The sequence below is a fragment of the Diorhabda sublineata genome, chromosome 6 (assembly GCF_026230105.1).
Source record: "Diorhabda sublineata isolate icDioSubl1.1 chromosome 6, icDioSubl1.1, whole genome shotgun sequence".
Classification (NCBI taxonomy): domain Eukaryota; kingdom Metazoa; phylum Arthropoda; class Insecta; order Coleoptera; family Chrysomelidae; genus Diorhabda; species Diorhabda sublineata.
Window position 1 is genome coordinate 5643286 of NC_079479.1, and position 23358 is coordinate 5666643.

The window sequence follows — 23358 nt, forward strand, 5'->3', positions numbered from 1 at the left end:
ACGTGTCATATTTGACTTTGACAATTACAGTAGTAAATTTCCTTTTCGATTTCGATTATTTAAGATAATCTACGAAAGCTGAGATTTTCTTATTATTGAAAGAAAAAGGTCAACAATCAATTTTTATTACGTTACAAACATTTTTGTCATACCTCTTTTGTAATCGGTTTTATTGATTAATGCTTACTATTTTATTTATTACAATCCAAATAGTTTGTTTAGAATGTCAAGCAAGGAGGATTTGGCTAATCAACAACCGGAAAATGTAAACTATAGTGGGCTTCGTAGAAGAAATTTTGTAATATCTGCTCAAGAAAAATTTGAACAGGGTATTATTTATTGGTTTTATCAAAATAATTGTTGATTTTTTGTATATTTACTTGCATGTATATGTTAGCCTAGATCCTTGCTTCGACCTAAATTCACCCATAACACACTTTTGTAGCGTCTCAACTTCTCAGAAGAAAAATACCGTATTCCGGCCATTTTTTAGCCCCTAAAAGACTGTGGCTAAAACGAGTTTCTACTCCAAATTGCGATGTCGTTATTACCTTTCCCACTGAAGCAAAAGATTCGTTATTACTATGGCTATTATCTAAATTGAAACAGTCTCCTGGATTAACTGTTCATGTACGACATCATACTTCAACACAGTCAAGTGCTTTTTATGTAACTGCTCCTTTTGTTGTGTAAGTTGATATATTTTTTAAACAATTATATTTTTAATTAAAATGATTTAAGAAACTATGCTTACTTAAAATGAAAGACTAGATTGTGAGTGAGAAAATCGAAACCAACTGACATAATTAATTTATAGGCTTCTTCGTGCTGCAGAGGAGTACCATTTACCAAAAGCCTTAAAAGAAGACAAAGGTGGTGGGCTAAAAGAATTTTTTGTTCAAGATTTTAGCTCATATGAGAATTCAGACAACGAAGATAATTTTTTTACCACAGAGGAAAGACAATGGCTAGTTTTGCATATTCTTGAAAGTATTCGTGCAAAATCAACAGATATAAATGTTATTCCTGAACTTTCTCTCATAGAGGGTCAGCCTATAAGTAAGTTATGTTTACAAATAATTCAATTTTAACAATATATTAACAACTCTTGTAATGGAACTTGTTTGGAATTATTATTGATTTTACAAATTTTAGTTGCTTGGTCACAATTGAACCCAATGTGTTATTCTTTTCATAACTTCAGCTCAAACTTTGTAATTTAACATGTTCTATTATATTTTCTTTTGCAAGTTATTTTTACTGCTTGTTGGAAGATGAATTTCTACCAAAAACCAAAAAAGCACTGCTGAGACAAACAGACCTATCAATTATAGCAGATTTTCAGTAGCTGATTCTTGGTAATTTGTTATTTTAAGAATTAAAATAGTTTTTACAAACGTATGAAGTTTTTGAAAGGGTATGATTGTGTGTTTCATATTTTTTAAATTTCACTGACTAACGATACCATGAAATGATTCATATTAAAATACATACATCAGGAAAAATTTTAATAGTTATTGTTCAAGACTTCACTCCCTTATGATGAAAATTGGTGATATAAAAACAGTAATGCTTGACTTAATGTCTTTTGTTGTCAGTTACCTTCAATTTCTTAGGTTTCTTCATACAGCTAGATATTCCTTGCTCTAATTATATTGCTTTTTGCCATTTAAGTAGAAAAAAATATAATTTTAAATCTAAAGAATTTCTTGTAACCTGTTTAATACATAACAATAATAAAACTTATTTGCAATAATTTTTACTGCATACACTTTTTTGTTTAAAAAAGACCTCCAAATATTGTATTAGAACTCGATTTCATGTTTAATTTGTACACAATTTTAGTTCCAAAATGCCTAACAGAAGGAATGATATCACAAGTATTCCCATTACATGATCCACCTGCTTTAGAGAAATTACAAAATGTTTGGGTTTGTGATGTATTCAACAAGCAACCTTTAGGTAAATATATATTTTTAATTAACACAAATGTTAAATTTTATCTTTTTCGATGGAATCCACAACAAAATTAATTCACTATCTGTTATTTTGCTAAAGTTTTCAACAAAAAAATCCTCAGGTTTTCAGAGATAAGAAAAAATTAAAGGCCAGGTCAGGGCCATCGGCCTGATGCAAATCAGGACAAATTTCTGTGGCTTGCTCTAAACTCTAAGGCTTATGTTTGTTATGACTATTTCGCTTTGCCTGTGGCTCTATTTACAAGAATTGAAAGAACCTCAGCTCTCTTTTACTGACTTAATTTTGTGACCGTTATATATTTTACTTGAAATAATATTGTATTTTGTAAATATTGAAAGAATTTAACCCACCCCCAAAGACTGTACTGCTTACTAACATGTTGATCATGAAAAGGTTGTATTGATGTTCACAAGTACATTATTGACACATTAGAATCACTAGTCATACCTTTAGCTCCTTTTGAAGGAGAAAACTTTTTTGCTGCATTGCAATCCTCGAATCACATCATAAGGGTCACCTAAAATTATTTTAAAGAGATCTGATCCCTGACCTCAATCTAATTGAGGCTGATAACTGCTGTTGGGTTTTCATTAAATATTTCCGGTATTTATGATATGAATCATTAACTCTTTTGTAGATGAAATTACTGAGTATTTTGGAGTGAAAATTGGAATGTATTTTGCTTGGTTAGGTCATTACACAACTGCTCTTAGTATACCTGCTATATTTGGTTTTGTATTTTGGGTAAGTTCCTAAACATATACATTGAAACAGTAGAACTTAACAAAGAAGGCTTGATTTCTATATTTAGTTGTGCTGTAATGGAAAACACCAAACATTAGAAGATGTGGGTTATGTGGTATTTTCCATATTCAATGTAGTATGGGTAACAACGTATTTACAAGCTTGGAAACGTTATTCTGCCGAATTGGCATTTAGATGGGGAACACTAGATCAACGGGACAATCTGTTGGCAGAACCCAGACCATTATTCAGAGTAAGTACAAGTCAATATACAAAATGTCATCTACAATATAATAATAGAACACTCAGTGCATGTTGAACTCAATTCTGCAACATAATATAAAATTGTGTGCAACAAAATTATTGCATTGACCATGTGAAATTTTCAAAACTGACTCAAAATATCTTCAAGTTTTATGATTTCAGTGGTCAATTTGCTTGATATGTTGGTTGAGGTAATGCCCAAGTTCTAAGTTGAAATGGCCCTAAACGTCCAATATAAAAAATCTTTGGGTCTGAGGAAAGGGCTGCTGCGTTAAAACACAGTAAGACTGTTGCTACAAGTTAAAGTGGCACTTCGATTTGGGTGCTTACTGTTTCCATAGCATCGGTACAGTTTTTGGATATTGTTAATAACCAGAAAAGACTTAATCAAGGCCGCCATAGAGTGACAACTAATAATAAAAATCCCACAGATATAATTACCAAATTAGTTAAAGTAGATTGCAAAGAAAGTTCTAAGATCACTAAAACTGCAAAGAACATCAACGTCAATAATGATAACTAATTACTTGGACAACCTACAGGGGCTGAGACAAGCAAAGACTCTCCTGAGAAACTATAACCAGAGAAAAACTGCTAAATGTATCAGTATAAGTACACCTGTAGAAGTTAGACCTTGCAGATAATGTAGCGAGCAGGTTCTGTTGCGTAGAGACCAAAACCTCTATCCACAAGTGTGAAACACTACGGAACTTCAGAGGACTATCTGGGAGAGCATGAAATAGAAGACATAGATTTCTGGAAGATACAGCCATCCCACATTATGAACATTCTAAGAGGAGTGGGATTAGCAGATCAGCTGTAAACATTGGCTCTCCAGTATCGCAGCAAGAAAGAGGGATCTAAACACATACAAGTTCAATGATGCAATATTTTATTTAGTTCAATTGTTAGAATAATAAACTATGATGGAGTAGGGATATGGTTGTGATTCAGGGAGGTTGTCTTACAGCTGTTTGATACATAACAGACATTTTAGAATCACATGTAGTACTACATTCATCATTTATACCATTTATAAACTGCCATACACCATACATGCTTTATGGAAAAATGAGTGATTTTCCATTAATAGTTTTGATATTGGATGAATTGATATGATCTGAAAATTCTTATGCTTTTTAGAAGGCTATGAAACTTGCACTTTATATATTGTGGTTTATTTATTTATTTATAACTGGCAATTTGGATATTATAAGATTATTCCTATGTTAAAATTGTTATTACAGATATTTGAAACTTAATTTTATTTTGAGAATAAATTAGAATACAAACTTATGTATCAGTTTGCTTGTTAAGTTGGTTTTGCCCCAGTAGTGCTTATTTAGATAAAACATGTCGATGTATTACAGCTGCCTCGACATGTTATTATTTGTTCACAGGGTCCATTAGAAATCAGTCCAGTAACGAAACGACTGGAACCTTATCATCCGCCTTGGAAGAGACATGTGTTTCGCTATTTTGTATCAGTACCGATTATAACTGTATGCTTGATTGCTGTATTTTGTATCATGATTGTTTCCTTACAAATACAGGTTAGTAACCTATAAACTGTAGATATAAATAAAAACCCCTGTATACATAATTCTTATTTATTATCACAGAAAGAAATCAAATAATTGAAAAGCTGAGATTATATTTTTTAACTAATAATTTCATCTTCATCTTTAATAGTTTATTTGTATTTTAAATTCTGTTATTTTCTAGGATTATTGGGATGGTTTCTTAAAGAACCATGGCTTGCCACATTGTTTGTGTTACTTACCAAAAATAATGCTTGCAGTTATTATTTCACTGATGGACGAAGCTTATTTTAAAATAGCTATTTGGTTAAACGACAAAGGTGAATAACAAACATTTATACCTTGCATGTTCCAAGATATGATCTTGTATTTTCCCAACATTTTCTGAGTTATTATAGTGAAGTGACTATTATCAAGAGACAATCAAAGAAAACTTATATTGATGACAAGCAAATTATAAGATAACGATTGATGTTTAGAGAAACTTTATAATTTTGTTTAGGACTTTTGTAAAAATTTTGGAATTCTATGTACCTGATGTGGTGCTTAAGGTAAACGCGATTAAAATTTTTCTAAGAAAAAGAGAAACAAAAATTCTTTTTATTACAGTCTTACAATCACTTGCACAACTTTTCATTCATCATAAATATAAATCAGTATAATTCACAAAATCATCAAGTATTTATATCACTCTTCGTGATTGAGTCAGCATATTTATGCCTATTCTCTATTCATGTGTGGTCCATCCGACCTGAACCCTTATCTGGTATCAGCTACAGAATAATCGAAAAAACATCAGAAAAGAAGATAGATAGGGATAAAATCAATTACAGGGACAACCTACAGGGCCTGAGACAAGCAAAGATTCTTCTTGGGTACAACTTTTTCGAGTTCGTCATAATATTGTGGCAGGAAAAGTTTGCAGTGAGGCACATTTTTTATATTATCAGCAGACGTGTGTAGACATTCTTTTAACATATAAATTATCTTGTATAATATTATATCTCATTCCAACTCTTTTTATTCAGCATTTTTGAGTTTTATATTTTTTTATTAGAAATAACGTTTTTAAAAACAATTTAATTCGATTTATTAAGTGAAACTAAAACGGTTGAAGTTAAGCATAAGAATGAAAATAATACAAAGTTAATAAATATATTTTGATTATATTACAGATTTGTAGGTTTCTCTTGATAACAGCGTAGACATAACTCTTGAATTACGTGTATTCGAGTTAAAACACTTTTTAAAAACAAATAACAAATTTATTAACCCAAAAAACAATAAAATATTAACTCAACAAAAGTTATAGAATCTAAGCTTTTCTCAAAATCTGCACCCAAAACTTGACTCCAAATCGAAACTAAATCTAAAATACAAGTATACATAATAAAATGAATGCTGAATTTACAAATGATTATTTTATAAAAGATTAATAATTTCAAGGTCTGCAACTCTTGTTTTTTTTAATTGTTTCACAATTCAAGAAAAACTTATTTCTATGACAAACTATTATACTCATCAATTTTCAAATGAACTCTTTTTTAAAAAAGTATATTTCTACTTTTGAAATTTAACTAAAGTGAGCTTGGAGTCCATATACATTCCTAAGTATTTTGTACTTTTGGGTTGCGGTGTTTGCATGTTTAGGAAAACTGGTGGACAGTTATGTTTTCTAAAGGCGTAGGTCACTCGGGCCAATTTTAATTCGTTTATGTTTATTCACCATTTCTATAAATATGTGATTAGACATAAATTTTCTTTTACCATATTTCGATTATCCACTTCACTATATGTATGAACATACTTTATATTCTCTTATTGTACAAATACTTTAGAATAGTTAGTTCGATGTACATAAGTAAATATTCTTAGTACATACATATTTTCCAAATTTTTTGTGAGCATTTCACATTTTTTTTTTGTTTTTAACATGCTGCTATTTAGAAAATTACCGTCTTGAGACAAAGTATGAAAACCATCTGATTGGAAAAGTTGCTCTGGTTCGTATTAATAGCGTTTGATAGATTTAATCATATTTTCATCGGTCTGTAAATCAAACTTACCAATAATTTACTTTATTTGTTCCTTCACATCTTACTGCACATGATAGCTAAGTAGAAATCTATGTTAATGTTCAATGAAAATAGTAACTTTAATAATGAATTTTTTTCTTTATAATCTATGTTGTTAATTAATTTTTCTGGGTTTCTACATTACCATCGAAAAGTCTGGAAACATTTAAAAATAATGCAATGGTCATCTTAATTAACTGAATGTTCTTCTATTGAACTGGTTTGGGAGGAATTGAATTGAAGGAAACAATATTAAGAGAAGAAGCTAAAATTTGTGCAGGATTTAGCAATCTGATGGCCCTAGGCCCCTTAAGTCGTTTGCTAAAAACCTCTATGAAAAAATTGTAATAGGCTTATATGTTAATAGCTTCACACTACTCCAAGATGCAATTTTATCGAAATTTTTGGAATTCACTTGGTTCTGAGCTTAACAAAATGCAATCTGAAAACACTTTTAACAATTTTCTGTATTAAACAGTGAGCAAACGTTCGTAGGACTGAACAAACCAATCCAGACCTTTATAATCTCAAACTCTATGGTGTGATAAGTTTCCAGGAGTGTTTGACATTCTTCAAATTCAATATAGACAATTTTTGTACCGTTGACGAAACGTGGATCCACCAAAACAAACAGCAGTAGGAACATTTGAGTTACTTGGGATGAATCAGCGCCAAAATAGATTTTTCAGGCATTAAAATGATGGCGAACTGTCTGTTTGATGCTCGTGGTATACTCCACAATGTGAAAATGAAAAATTATTTATTTTAATAATAGATTTTTTTGACATTTGAATAAATACCAAAATGATATTTGACACATGCAATCTACAGTATTCTTATTTAACACAAAAAAAATTATTCATTTAGTAATTTACATAAAATAGACTGAAAATTACTTAAAAAACTGGACCATTGAATATTATATTGAGAATTCTTCACAAAAATTAATTTATCACTGTTCACATTGTAGTTAAATTTTTTTTTCGGTTAATTTTTTATTATATATTTATTATTTGATTTTAGATTGCTGCTTTCTAATGTTTCTTCAGATTAATGTTTATAATGGAGGATATCTCAAACACTAACAACTAAACTAACTTACTACAAGGTGTGGTAAAAAATACAGTAAATTATTTGAATAAAAAGATAGGTAGTATGAAAAGTCAAGAATCAGAAACTACTTGTGGCATAGTACTTTGTACTCCTCATGATGAAATATCATAAAGTTAATCAATATCTATATTTTAGGAGAGACACTGCAAACATGATCTCACTGAAACGGCTATAGAAACATACCTTCAAACTGGAATGGGTTCAATCTTGCTTCTGCTTGTCGTAATACATTATATTTATAAATAGCCTTCTAAGCAGACCATTTCTCTTCAGCTCTGGATGTTTTTCTCTCTAAGGTCTTCAACTACTTCCCTCCACCGTTTTTTTGATCTACCTCTTTTCCTCTTGCCCTCTGGTATCTTCCATGCAATCGTTTTAAGAGTTTGTCTTAGTCCATTCGTTCTAATGAATCTAGCTGAGGGCATATTTACCGATTTATCTCCAATAAGTTATTTATTTTTTGTCGCCTCTACTGTCCTCTGAAATTTGATGTTTTTGTTTGAGAACCAAGGTACTCTATAAGATTTTGATCGTTTTCACGGTAAAAAATTGTTAAAGGTTATGGTTCCAACGACTAGGTCACCTAGCCATACTAACCTTCTTGTCTATATACGCGCTGATTGGTGACTCATTGAAAAGTCTGCAAATTTCATGGTTTGATCATCTCTCCCATCTTAACTCTGACTGCTTTCCTCCAAACATTCTTCTTAGTATTTTTCTTTCCCAGATTTACAATTTCTGTTTAGTTTTATTCGTTTGTCTCTTCATTGTTTTATAACTTCGAACTTTCTTGAATTCTATTAACGTCCCATCATGTTTATGTACTTTTAAATTGTTTTTTCTCTTGCTTCCACATTTCTTCTTCATTTCCACAAACTTTGTTTTGTCATTATTGAAGTGTGTAGGCCTGTATCTTCTGCTGCTGTTATTAGTTGAGGGGGGGTTGCCTTGTCTTGATCCTTGTGTTTTGAATGGTTCACTTTTCTTGTTATTAATTTTTACTTTATTGGTTGAGTCCTCTAATGTCATCTTAAGAAGTTGAATTAGTTTATTTTTTAATTTCTAATTCTCGTAATATTTGGATTAACTTTTTTCTGTTAACACTATCATAAGCTCTTTTGAAATCAACTACAACAACATTACTACAAAAATTAAATCACTGTATTTTTTCATCACATGGTATATCTTATGGTTCTCGTAGTAATTTTGAATTTTTTTATAATTTTAAATAAAAAATTTTAATGTTGAATATGAGTTTTGTTCAAAATAAACTATGGTATGAAAAAAATGGTAAATGCCAGCTTATAGTGTTGTGCATGAAATCGAGCTGAATTAATTTGTATTAAATTTCTACATTGCACAATTTAATAATCATTTAAGGGTAATAATGTTGTAATTATTAATTGTATATAGAAAATGATCGATGAAAATATTGGTAGTAATAAATTTTTAGTTATAGTATCAATAAAGATATTGTTTTTAGAAGCTTTATGCATAAATTAATTCTATAGATAAAATTAACTTGATTAGTTATTCCGAAAGTATTGTTATTTATAGAATTTGTTATTTTATGATACTTTTTAGATATATCAGTGCGATGGCGAAACTTTGGACATGTTTTAGTTTTGATCAACCAATATGCTATTTGGAACGACTTATTTGTATCCATTTTCTACCTCTACTGTAAATATAAATTCAAATATTTCACAGAATTCTATTATTCTTTTGCATATTGTTGTTGATATGTCTTATATAGTGCCGAAGTTACATACTCGTACTGAACACTGTGTCCCATTTTGGTTGAGGTAGTCCGGGAACGGTCAATGCTGCCGTGTGCAATCATAGGGTAGGGCAGTGGTATTCTTATGTATTTTGAGTTGAATCCAAATATGCCCAACGTTTTTGCCAAAAATTGTTTTGTTTAAATCACATTAATTTAAACAAATTATGAATAAATGGTTTTTTCGGTCCGGGCAATTTTTTTTATGCAATTATGGCCCATTTTTGGAAGATAAAGTTTCCCGTCATTTTTCCGTAGTCGAAAAATTGATGTTAATAACCAACAAAACATTTTTTAAAATTGAAAAATCCTACTTCTTTAAACCTTACTCTACAAATTGGTATACTTCGATATTAGTGCAGGTCCATTAATGTCCGGTTTAAAGAGCACGTAGCTCACTCAAATTATGAATGAACCGAAAAATCGAATATTGGCAGACAAAATAATGAAATAAATATGAATAAACTATAATTTATTTTAAAGACAAACTCACTCGTATAAATTTGGAAGAAAAAGCTGTTGAAAGTATTTAAAAGTCGATTTAAAGAAAGTTATTCCAAATTTTACGTCGGTTAAAAAAGTCTAATGGAAATAAGTGAAAATGAAATGACACCACTGACCTAAGGTTGTTTCTTTGTAAACACCACCCCATATGCATGAGAACCGCAAGGTGCTCTAACGGTGTAACTTTTTAGAGCTTTATTTTTATTTTCGCTTGCTCTTCTAATGCTTGTTCAATTATTAAGGAATGTTACACCAAACAGGGTTGTATTCAACCCTACAATTATGTTAATTGCTAATTTTATTGTCTATAGAAAACATAATAAAACGTTTCTATATGTTATAGTATAAGATAATATGAAATTTTATTGTATTAGATCCCTACAAAACCCTATTGTCTGATGTAATAATTTTATGGGGGAATTAAGATTATTTAATAATAGGTGCGTTGGAAAGTTCTTGGTTGAAAAATGGTTTTCTATCTTATACAGGATCTGAGAAATAATAACATCTCCAAAAGTGAACAGTTTTGTTTTCGCCTTGTATTTCAGGAATAAAAGTAGTTGGAATTATTCTGTTTGTGGCTTTAAAAGTGATAAAGGGTCTCGAAATTAGCATGACTATATCTTTAATAATAGCTGAGACACAGTGCAGTCTCAACCAAAATGGGATACAGTGTCTGTCCTCTATTTAAAAAAAAAATCAGAGCATTAAATATATATATTTTTTTCAGTTCCAGTTTGTCAATTCATTTTTATCGCTGTTTTATATTGCTTTTTATTTGCAAGATCAAGCAAGGCTTAAAGAGGTAAATAATATTATTTTAATCACTTCAACATATTTTTTATTAAAAAATGTTTGTTAATCCAAGTGTAGTTGAAATCAAATTACTACTTTTGTTAAGTTTATTTTATATAATTTTCAATTTGATTATGTATAATATATAACTTTAAGCAACACCCGCTGTATAGTCGCTATGGAATTTAATTAATCAGAACATCAATCAAGGCATCAAACATATAAATACAGTCCACTAATCAAATCAACTCAACCAACTTGTCATTAGCATCAAATAGTTTTTTTTTTAATTTCTGATGTCCTAAACTCACACTCCATTTTTTAAAGTAAACCCGAAGTAAAGTTTCTTTGGTTTTTTAGTGAAGCAACTAAACAACAGTACTCTCTTTATAACGATGGATTAGTAAAAGTTCACATCAGTTCTCGACTGCCAATCGTTCTTTGTGCATTTAGTGGTTACATTTGTTTTTTCGTGTGAGTTAAAACAACATGCTTCCAACAAAACGTAAAGTGCTTTCTGTTGAAGAAAAAGTGTCTTTGATTGGAGCAATAGAAAAAGGTGAGAAGCAGACTGATGTTGCTAGACGTACAGGACTTTCTCAATGCACTGTGGATACGAATTGGAAAGATAGGAAAAAGTGGCTTGACGCGGAGATTCAAGTGGGGAATAAAAAACAAATGCGTAACAATGTACGATGATGTAGTTCGGCTGTTTCATTAGCAGCTTATAAATAAACTTCTCAATATCTGGAGAACTGAGCATAAGTGACTTCAAAGCTTCTGATGGTTGGTTAAGCAAATGAAAGAAACATAAACTATGGGCAGATCAGTGGAGAAGCTTGTGATGTTGCTAGAAACGTTACACATGGCTGGTTGGAAGAATGTGATCTGATATGAAAGCCAGATACAAACTGACACCAAACGAAACTTTCAAATTCAAGTTGGAGAAGTGTATTTGAGGGAAATTATCATCACTGTCTTAGTGACTGCTAATTGACTGATACAATAAAAAGAAAACTTTTAATAATAGGCAAATCTAAGAATTTACGTTTCTTCAAAAGCATTGAGCATCTGCCTGTGAATAATCTAACAAAGAGCGTGTGGATGTCTTCTCAAATTGTCGAAAATAAGATTCTGGGCTTAAGAGAAAAAATGTTGATTCCGCTTTCTCACTAGCCAACATTTAAAACCAATTGACCGAAGTGTTTCAGGAGATCATGCGATGAGAACACGATAAGCCATACATTTAAGCATGTAGGATGGATGTAGGACCAAGCGATAAAAGAGGATGTCGATAATGTCTTTAGCAGTTTAGGCCGGGCAGTTGGAGCTTTCCAGTGTTCATGAACCTGAAAAGCTCAAGGGTTATGCTTATTATAATAAAGCAGTTGTTACTCCAGTTGAAGTTTCATATGAAGAAATCCTTAATGCTGTTGTGTAAATGAAGATGATTATAACAACTAAGAGAATTTTGATCCAAAATCAGTTCCAATTCAAGCTAAAATCCTCCAAATACTCTTCACCTACCGCGAAGATGATCCAGTGGGTATAGAGAATGTTTTCCGGTTGCAAGATAAAATAAGGCAAACTACTGAGTTGTACAGCATTTTCATAATCGTTTTTGTTTAAACTCTCTCTTTATAAAGATGAAATCGACAGGTCCCTTCAATATCGTTAAAAAAAATTTGACATCTGCATGTTTCCATTTTTAATCAAATCATGAAACTAATGTAATGAATATTTTTCAATTAATATACATTGTTTAATTTTAGCAATTAGCTGCCTTATTAATAGCTCGCCAGGTGATAGGCAATATAAAAGAGTCGGCTTTACCTTATTTATTAGAACACATGAGGTTGGCAAAATTAAGTTTTGACATGTGGGGTGCTCTAAGTCCTCTAAGTAGTAAATCTCCACCCGGTAGTAATACAGAAACTCCGGAAACTCAGAACAACGAAACAAAAGATGATAATTCCGATACGAATACTAAAAGAACTATGAGTCAAGCCGAGTTAGAAAGTACATTGTATAAAGTGAGTTAAATTTCAATCATACACATTCAAAATCTTATTCGATTTTTTTTCCAGTATGATGGAACATTTGCTGATCATTTAGAGATGACTATACAATTAGGATACGTCATTCTATTTTCTTCGGCATTTCCTCCTGCTGCTTTATGTGCAATGCTCAATAATCTCATAGAAATAAGAAGTGATGCCTTTAAATTGGCTTATGTATGCCAGAGACCGTTCGGGCAAAGAGTTCCTAATATCGGAACTTGGCAGGTAATCTGAAATAAAGATCGATAGGAATTAATATTTTTTGCTGCTAGCAAAACTTGCTAAAATGTAAAAAATTTCAAAATCATTCTATCTAAGTACTCCACCTAGTTCTGTAACAAGGGGCATAAAAATTCCACGCAACATAATCGTCTATGTCTAGATCAGTAAGGAGGATCCAAGAGACGGTAAGAAATCAGTTATCTAAGCTAGTACCATGAGCATGTAACTGATACAAACCAGGACCAATGTTTGTAAATTGAAGTCAAAAGTTAGTTACATCTACTTCGCTTCGCCAAGTTTTTATGTGGGACTATGAACAAGAAATAACAATTATATAATGAGGAAAATTCTTTTTAATACCTAGTATGATATAGCTAACCCCAGTATATCAAAAAGCAAGACTATAGTTTGCTGGATATCATTTAAAATGGGAAAATAAAATTTAATGGCAGAAGCCTGCCACGTTTAATCAAATTTGCGACCAATATGTTAATTACATTTAATGTGTTTATGTTCAGGACTATGTAATTGTTTTTGATAGATAAAATTCAGATAATTTGTCAACAAACGATGCTTTGCAACAGGTCAGATCACAAAATGCTTTAGAAATATGGGTAAAGTTAGAGAATACAATCGTTACACAAGAAGAATTTTTATGAAATAATAATTATAAACAGAAATTGATAAGAGCTTCTTAAGTTTAGATTTGAAAAAACAGTCTTGAAGGTAATACTGGTTGAAAGTGACGCAGATTATTTAATTGTTAGAACGGCAATAGAACTTTAAGTTCTGGTAGACCAATCGAAGTTGTATCTGAGGACACAGATATTGCTGTTCTGTTGATTCATCATTCATAATATGTTAAAATATTCGATTTAACCTATTTGGCAATAATCAACATGCCCCAGTATACAAAAGCATACAAACAATTGTATGACCAGCTAATTGTCCAGAGCTCAATCTGATTGATATAATTTTAACGTTGGAGTAAATTTGGTGTTTAGAAGATTATAACGGAATTTAAATAATTCTAAATGATTTATAATATGGGACGTAAATTATTAAAATGTTTTTTTATGGTAATATTGAAAGTATATAAAACTTTCAAATGTAATTTTTCTATTGTTTCATCACCAGGAGAAAAATTCGTTGATACTTTTGTGAAGTTCGAAATATATTATAAACTAGTGCTATTGTTGTTATCAAGAAAAAAATTTATGTAAATAAGAACGATGAATAAAATACCAACCTGTCAAATTCAATTCAAGATCACCTTATAAATTCCATATAATATCTTTAAAATATCTACTTGTCATGGATACAAGGTGAAAAAAATTTTGGTATGCAACATAAGCAGTGATGCCAATCGATTAAACTTTAAGAATTGTCCTTATTCTTAAAGTTGTCACATTCAGTGCAGCACTAATTTGAAATTGACGATCACCAGAATCTAATCTAATCATTTTAGTTTCTGGTGAAATTCTTTTTCTGGTTGCTTTCTTTTCTTGTTTTTTATTATCTCCCGTTATAGTATTATATAAATTTATACACTTACAATAATGGAAATCATAAAAATGCGTCTATACAACACCGCACCTACTTAACCAACACAACTACAATGTTTTAGATAAGTTATTTGGAAAATTAGCGCTGCACACAATTTTGGGGAATCCCTGGGTTGAAAGAAAAGAGCGCTAAACCGAAACAGCGTTGAACGGGGTCTCATCAAGTTGATGAAACGAACCGTAGAGGGCGACAATCTACTTTTCACTAGAATTCAAAAACTTATACATTTTGAAATTTATTTTTCTGCAGGCTCTAATTTCTAGTTTGCTTAAGGGAAAAAATTCCAATTAAAGAAGTTATTAATTTTCTCCCTAAATTTAGGGGGAAAATCTTCAAGTTGGCACCACCGAACAGAAGGTTTTAACAATAAGAGCAAATCCCAAAGTGCACTTTAGACTGGGAAAGTTTTAGGGATAGAGTTGAGTTTATCTAAAAGTTCTGTTACAGATAAACAAAGCAAATTCTTTCTAAATAACTTTGACACACATTGAAATTATTCTCGTTGGTTCATAGGTATTTTAAAGTTATGGATTATAGAAAATATATAGAGTTAAAAATTATTTTGAGTTATGACATAGACACAAATTAAATTTAACATACAAAAAAAGTTTAAATTGATATAAAAGAGTAAATAGGCTTTTTCAATGCTTTTTCCTCTGTATTCTCTACGATAGTGATCGAAACTTACGATTTTACTAGCGAGGGTATTTTAAAAATTATACAAATTATAATTCGACTGCATTTACAAGGATGAATCCGCTTTAAGTGATTTTTAGTATGAAACAGCTAATAAGCCCTTCAAGGGACCCGAACCCTTCTGTGGTATCAGCTACAGAACAATGGAAATGGCACTGGGAAAGAAGTAGATAGGAGTAAAACCAATTATTGGGACACCCTACAGGGGCCGAGACAGGCAAAGACTCTTTTGGGAAACTATAACCAGAGTAGATCTGCTGAATGTATCAACCTAAGTAAGAACAATATACGAATAGTAACCGGAGTTACATCGGGGCACTGTCGTCACTGACTTTTTAAAAGGAATGTGATTAACGGATCAGCTGTAAACACTGGGTTCTTCATTATCTTAGCAAGAAAGGGGGACACAATAGATCTTTTGGGTCGCAGTGTATACGAGACCTCAAATCCATATATACATGCTCTGATCATTTTGGAACTTTAGTGCACTATACTATAATATATGACAAAAATTACAGTTGTGTTGACATGCGCGGAGTTTATATGAAATTTTGTATGGTAAAAATCACATTTTGGTTGATTTGATTAATTTTTTCCTAATAATGCCCAAAATTTTTTTCGATTCGTTACATCTACAGCAATAGAGAAATTAAATGCAAAAAAACAGAGCTAGCTACATGCTTCCTGTGAGAAGATATCGCTGGTGGACAAAAAAATTTTACTCGTCTCGAACTAGTACTTTCAATTTGTTGCTGGAACGTAAAACTTTTTGTTCATTACTCGAACTTGATATTTTTGGAAGGCAATTTTAACATAGCACAAGTAATTACATTGAATTGAATTGCATTTTTAAATTATACTTATCAATTTTAGAACTGTATGGAACATATGAGCATCATGGCTGTATTGGTGAACTGTGCTCTCATTGGCCTTTCTGGTCAAGTACATCGAATGTTTTCAGATATGACAGCCACGCAAACTATACTTTTAATAGTTGCTTTAGAGGTGAGATATTTTATTGTGACTAATAAGAAATAAATAAATTTGAAAATTAAAATGTCAAGTTGACTGGACTTAACCCTTAAACTGGCAAGATATTAAACAATGATTTTTTTCTTGTTTTTTTGAACCATATGATCCAATAAGATATCATATATGATACCATTAAATTTAGATAGTAATTAGTTTTGATTGCTTTTGGTATATATTTTTGTTTAAATAATGGTAAAAAAAGGCCCATGGTCATTCAATCATATCAGTTAGATGAGAGCAACACCGCATCTGAGTTCAAAATATTTTTATTAAAAATAACAATTTATATATATAATAATACACAAAATAATATAAAAAATAGCAATAAATATAAATATTAAATTTTATAAATATTAATTTTGTTTGAAAAAAAGTCATTTTAACCTTTACCGTAAACGGGCAAAGTATCAAATATAATACGTTCACAAAATGCATTTTCTAAAACAGAAAATCACTTATCACGATTTTTCCTTTCCAAAATTGCATTCAATACAGTATTATGAATCTAAGACAATTTACTTCATTCCAAAAAACACTATATTGTTTGTACAATAACAAAAAACAACTTACATTTTTAAGATGAGTCACCATTTCATTGATGAGATATGAGCTATTGAAGGTGTGATTGAATTTGTGAATAAATGTTGTTATAACTTTCGTTGGACGTAAAACAGTGTGACCAACATATTGAAAATGAAATTCCCTTTGCCCTGAGAGAAAGAACCAGGTCCGAAAGTTTACAGCCGATTTTTAAAAAAATTATTGAACAGATATGTGATACCATGCCCGTTTAAGGGTTAAAAGGGTTCCCGCAGACAGCCGCTAAAAAATAACTGTGGATTCTTCAACAAAATCTATTTTAATATTATTTTTACAACCACGCCTTTTGTTGTTATCTTCTTATTTCATTTTATATCTTCGAATTCTCTTCAATTATATTGTCATAATATGTTGATAGAAATATATTTTTATTATCATTATACAGGCCAATATTAAAATTGTTTCTGTATTTTTGAGCTTTCAAGTCCCTATTAGAATCATGTCGGTACATTATGGTACTCCTTAAAGGTTTTGAGCTAAATGAGACAGGTAATGCTCAGGATAGTGATTAAGCTTCTCAGTTGCCTCCATAATATATAAACTACGTTTTGGCATCGCACCTAAATATAATCAGTCTTCTTCTAGGTTTTCAAGATTTAAACACTGCAACTTCTAGTGAAAATTCATGTTTTCGCAATTTCAACGCGAATCTTCCTTCCATACATTCACTTGGATAATTATTTGGAATAAATTCTACAATATGAAAATAATTTTAACAAAAATCAAAATTATTCCTTGTTGATATTCGCATATGTTTTTTTAATTTCTAGCATATTATGTTAGTTATAAGATTCATAATAACCTGTGCCATACCAGATATCCCAGGCTGGTTAGCAACGGAAATGGCTAAAATAGAATGGGCCAGAAGAGAAGCCAGTAGAATTTCAAATAGTACCCCTTCACCTGAAGAATTAACATCTAAACTTATAGGAAGGTAAGATCGTAGATAAATGTTTATGTGTTTACTTACAGGAATTTTAGACAGTTGTTATTTTGATGATCATTTAAGTGGTCGTTTAAAAAAAAATGAGTACCAAGCCGTTATTAATTATTCCCTTTCGAAGGGTATTGAATCTGCTCTCAAAAAATACGAAGATAATACTGAAACTAGAGACAAAAATGTGTTTTATCAAGACAACACGTCTGCTCACACTTTAGCACATATTATACTTTGTATTGGATACCGTGTAACGCATCCTCCTTGTCTGTCCTTCAAGTAATATTTTCTAACCTTGTAAATTCCAATTTTACAGATAAAGATGAATACTATTATTTGAAAGGGTGAGAAAAGTTAGGAAATCTCTGGAAAATTTGAACTGAAACGACATTCCGTTGAAAAATAAAAGTAAATTGTTATATTCAAAACAAATGGCTATTTTTATATATTAAGACAAAAACTTTGCGAACAACCCTTGTATATTTTGTCATTTTAGAACAGTAGACTTCTACTGGGTCTCAAATAATTATATCAACTACTTAAAGTGAATTCAATTGGAGATGTCCCGAAGTTTGATTAGCTCACAACTGTTTCATTTAATCAACGATCAGACACATTTTGAAACTTAGTTCGATTTTCTGGAACCGTTGGTGATATTTATATTGAAAATACTGTTTACTTCCACTACACCAACATCTACATTTGCGTAAGTTGGAATTTCTGGAACCGTTGGTGATATTCATACTGAACATACTGTTTACACTACCACTACACCACAATTACACTGTTTAGTTTACCTAGTCTCTGAAGACAATAACTTGGTTGTCGAAACAGGCGTCAAACAGTCTAGTTGTGAGTGTTGGTGTAGTGGTGATGTAAACAGAGTGTTCAGTACACTTTTTGAGGCTCATTTCGCTAACCAAGTCATTGTCTATAAACACCAAAAGTAAACAGTCAGACAGAGTAATTGTGAGTGTTGGTTAGATGTAGATGTATCGAACAATGTATTCACTATAAATTCTCTAACAAAAACAAATATTGAAGAAAATTAATTGAATAAACTTCAAGAATATATAAAAGACTGCGTTTATTTGTTATGACAAAATCATAAGCAAGAACAGATCGTTCTTGATCGATAAGATCGATAAGAAATCATTCTTGTTTGTCCCTGTATACAGTTATAGTCAATATCCTAATTATTCCGAAATTAGATTCCTTTAAAGAGGTTCGGTTTATTTGGTTACAATTCCATTAATTCTAATTTCTTTGAGTGTATATCTAACCGTTCATTTGAACCTTTTTGATGATAGCATAAATAAAAATTAAAACGATCCGATTAATTATTGTATAAATCTATTCACAAGGTCGTATCGTTTGGATTAAACCGTTTCAGTCAACCTGATTCGCAATTCTTTTTAGTGAGTGTTTTTAAATATTTTGTCTTTTTTAATAGTAAAAAACTATCTACTTGTTTTCACAAAATTTGTAATAGAAGATGAAAGAAAATGTATTATCATAACAATTTATTAAAAATAAATATCCATGAGAATATGAGAAGGTAAGAATGTTATGAACTATATCACTAGATTGTGAGAAATTGAGAAGCCTACATTAAGCAACACAATGTCCATGTAACCACATATATGGTTTGATTAAAAATAACCAATCTTTTTATTAATGGAATACTATGAGCATAGTAATGTGCTTTAAACAGAATAAATCATTTCTCTTCGAGGAAATATAGAATTATACAATGAGATTAATTCAATATTCAAGTTTGATAGTAACCGTCGAGGTCATTTCTAGCACTGTTTATTATAATAAAGGTACCACGTTATATCAGAAAAATCTGTATTTATGTTTAAGGTTTTCAGTATCTCCTAGTCACACAGTAACACAAACTCCAGATAACGTAAAGAAATCAATGGAGAAATTAAAGCAACACGATTTGGAACGTTCAAAGGAAACAAGCCCTGTACCTACACCGACGACACCAGGTACTTCCAACACTTCTAGTCATAAGAGCACCGGAGGTATCACGATAGATAGTATAGCTGAAATACCCCCGTTCAGGCCCAGAAAGTCAAAAGAATGGATACAAACACCAATGGAAGTAAGCAAAAAAGAATATTAATATGTATTTATTATTATTAAATATAATCAAAATGTTTCAGACTGATATGCATCATCTAACTATTGGTCCTGGTGGAGTAGAGTGGGTTCGAAGACTTAAGGAAGACTCCGAAGTTCATCGTAGCACTGATTGTATTGCTCCAAAAGTGAGTATATAATTATATTTCACATATACGAATGATTTTATTGCTATTAATTCATTTTCATATATAGGACGCATCAAGTTCAGACTCTGATTTACTGAAAACCAGTCCATTGTGGCCTCCAAGACCTAGAACCCCTCCCCAAATACCAGCAAGAGCAAGACCTTTGGTCCCTCAAGATCCCTCACTCAGTGATAGTGTAAAAAGTGTTTCCAGCCAAGAAACTGCAGATGAAGCAGCAGCCAAAGGTAAGTTTTATCATAAAAAAGTGATTCTACGAATAAACAATCAATACTAATGATATTCTCTTGTATTCATTTCAGCCGCTGCAGAAGAGCTGGCGGCAAAGAAAACACGAGTGAAACAGAGTCTAATGAAGAGGGCAAGATCTGTCGCTATATTTTCTTTGAAATTGAAAGAACGTCGTGCTAGGGAAGCTCAGGAAAAAGGCTTGAAACCTCCTGTAACTCCTACTGCCCCACTTCCACCACCGCAACAGGGAGGTGAACTGGCTTGTATACCTATTGAAAAGGTATTATACTTGTTGCTAAAAAAGGGTATAACATCTAAATTAGAAATGCATCTTGTGTTCTGTTGTACGAAATTATATTAATTAATTTTGTTTTTCTACTAAAATTACAAAATACAATTTTCAATGAATGTTCAGTAGCCACGCGACATTCGCTTCAGCTGATTCACTGTATATACCTTTTTATTTAATCCCATACTCTGAATATTGATTTTCCTTTTTACTATTATCAAAGCAAGAATTATTTATTGCTACAACATTGTTAGTGTTGCTGTCCAACATAATCCCAGCTAGAGGAGTATTTTCAAAATCTAGTCGCTAGGTAAAAGTGGCTTATGAGCACCGAGTTCGCCTCCACACGCCTAGAACGTTAATTTATCGGGACTCCTTTCTTTGGAGAAGTGCAAGCCTTTGGAATCAGCTACCAAGGCACGTCTCTCCCGAACACTACAACCTACAGAAATTCAAATCAATATGTGCTACATAAAAAAGATACCAAAAAGACTGCATCAACATGTGAACGTCCACGTAAGTCATCTGCTGTACCAGACAGGAATAAAAAGACTTAAATCTACCAAACCGTTTCAGTCAGAAGTTTAGTGCTGAGTGTATCTCAGACATAAAACATTCATTTAGGTTAGAATAAAATTGTCAATTGGTCAATTTTGACCAGATTTTAAGGTTGGTTAACAGTATTTTATATCAAAAAATATTAAATATTTTTAAAAAATATGTTCCAAGAGCTTTCATAAGTTAAACAATCCTTTTTCTATTTATTAATGTATTTTCTTTATTCGCAGCTTATCCAACTTGAGGACCTGAAACGTATTCAGAGACCTAGTAGTAATCAACCTGGAAGTTTGTAGCAAAATTCATTTAACTAACATCGATAAATGTGAAATAAGGTCTCATTGTCTGATGTCTTCATATTTTGTATAGGTGAAAACATGAGTCTGAGATATGTTCAAAAACTGTGTTTTTGTTCTATTTTAATTCCGGCTATTGTATAATTAAAAACGAATTATTGTTTTTTATAACTATAAATATCGGCATTTCGTAAATTGTTCAAACTAAAACTTATAATTTAGCTATCGTACATTCCCATATCATTAGGACTGATATGACATTGCCGAAAGTACTTCCAACAAAAAAAGCAAATATTTTATTAACTAGGATTTTTTAACTTTTTATATATTTATTGAAAGAAGATTGAGTCTTGTCCCTTTTCAACATATTTATTAAAAAAATGAAAGAAACTTCATAAGCACAAACTGATTAAGAGAGTTGCGCTTGTTTTCATCAATCATTATAAATATTTGTTCAGTCCTGTATCTTTTACTTCCAAAAGCTCTTCTATGTCACTAAGTTATTTTACAATATGTACCTAGACAGGTGAGGTGAGGCTTAACCCTGCTTAACAACAGACTAATTTCTCACATAATTTGAGTTTTGAATTTGAAAAAAAATTGAGAGTAAATATATCTTAAAAAACCTAAAAAGTGATAAGAAAAATTTGTTTAGAATCAATATGTAAGCTCATATACCACATTTCAAAATCAGTTTTCAATTATAATTATCAATTTTTTATTAAAAATAAAAAATTCACCGTTTGCTTATCACTAATTATTGATAATTAAATTAAAGTATGTTAAAAACCTCAAATTAAATTTGGGGTTCACTAATCCTTCTATATCTACACATTTTTAAAAACGTTTAAAGTTGCCTTTACTTGTTCTCTATCGACCTACGCGAGTTGTTCTGTTTTTTATCACTATCATAAGCTCCATACAAAACAACCATTTTTGTAAAGGCTGGGAAACTAGCAATCAGTAATAATCATATGATGTCTAATTTTTTTCCCAGCCAGCGGCGTGTTGGACTAGGAAACACTTACCTAGAACTATTTAACACATTACTTCGGGTTGGGTTCCCTAATTCACTCTTCGGGCTCGCTCCTTTCTTTTTCTTACTTACTATGTATTTTTGGTTCGCAAAACTCCTTGAATGTATTGAGAAACCAAATTCTTCTCTGTTCACTGTCCATCGTTCAAAGTAGAAAATCGCGTGCAAAGAGGCACTAGGCCTAATCCCTTTTGTTCATCATGTGCAAGTAGCGTGCAAAATATCCATCTCCTAACAGACATTCTGTAAGATAATACCCAACTTCTTGGCATCAATTGCTTCTTCCGCCATTCTCTTTGATATTGTTCCCAAGAATTTTTTCATTCTGCTATCGTGCAAGTTATGCAGAAATTAATAGAGGCATATTTAATGATGCTGAAGATTCTTTTAAAAAATTATGTATATTTTATCATAACTAATAAAAACAATTTGGCCCATAATTTATATTTTCACATAATGTAATTTGCATCAATGATATAAGTTTTCGCGTTTCTCCTCTTATTCATACTTCCATAGAATATTTACCCTCATATGTCAAACACAAAAGATTAAAATATATTTTAATCTTTTGGTTCACCTGTCAGGTACTTGTGCTGATTGAAAACGCCTATCAATTTTTTATAGAACTTCTCTTCGTAAAAAAATTTAAGGTTATAGGGGTTGATGACGTCCAATGCTGATGCGTTCCAGAACATGTTTACCGTACTTAACATGCTATGTCTTATGATTAAGAATATCTAGC

At 31.2% G+C, this 23358-nt stretch overlaps 1 protein-coding gene across 1 annotated transcript; it reads left to right on the forward strand.

Annotated features, from left to right (window-relative positions):
• The first annotated feature begins 28 nt into the window (after positions 1-28).
• On the forward strand, positions 29-22270 carry LOC130444840 (anoctamin-8). Its single transcript, XM_056780120.1, has 19 exons — positions 29-329; positions 446-689; positions 818-1059; positions 1846-1962; positions 2618-2724; positions 2792-2977; positions 4389-4541; positions 4714-4849; positions 6477-6532; positions 10732-10806; positions 12569-12829; positions 12884-13081; positions 16214-16345; positions 17743-17906; positions 19776-20022; positions 20084-20188; positions 20256-20433; positions 20509-20717; positions 21515-22270. The coding sequence occupies exons 1-19, from the start codon at positions 224-226 to the stop codon at positions 21578-21580; spliced, it is 2982 nt and encodes a 993-aa protein (XP_056636098.1). The 5' UTR covers positions 29-223; the 3' UTR covers positions 21581-22270.
• The last annotated feature ends 1088 nt before the right edge of the window (positions 22271-23358 follow it).

What these genes read in the sequence shown, in the direction of transcription:
- LOC130444840 (XM_056780120.1), top strand. Translation starts at nt 224, where the DNA reads ATGTCAAGCAAGGAGGATTTGGCTAATCAACAACCGGAAAATGTAAAC. An exon ending in TATTTGGTTTTGTATTTTGG is followed by an intron (nt 2,725 to 2,791) that starts GTAAGTTCCTAA and finishes TTCTATATTTAG; the next exon opens with TTGTGCTGTAATGGAAAACA. An exon ending in CTAATATCGGAACTTGGCAG is followed by an intron (nt 13,082 to 16,213) that starts GTAATCTGAAAT and finishes TATCAATTTTAG; the next exon opens with AACTGTATGGAACATATGAG.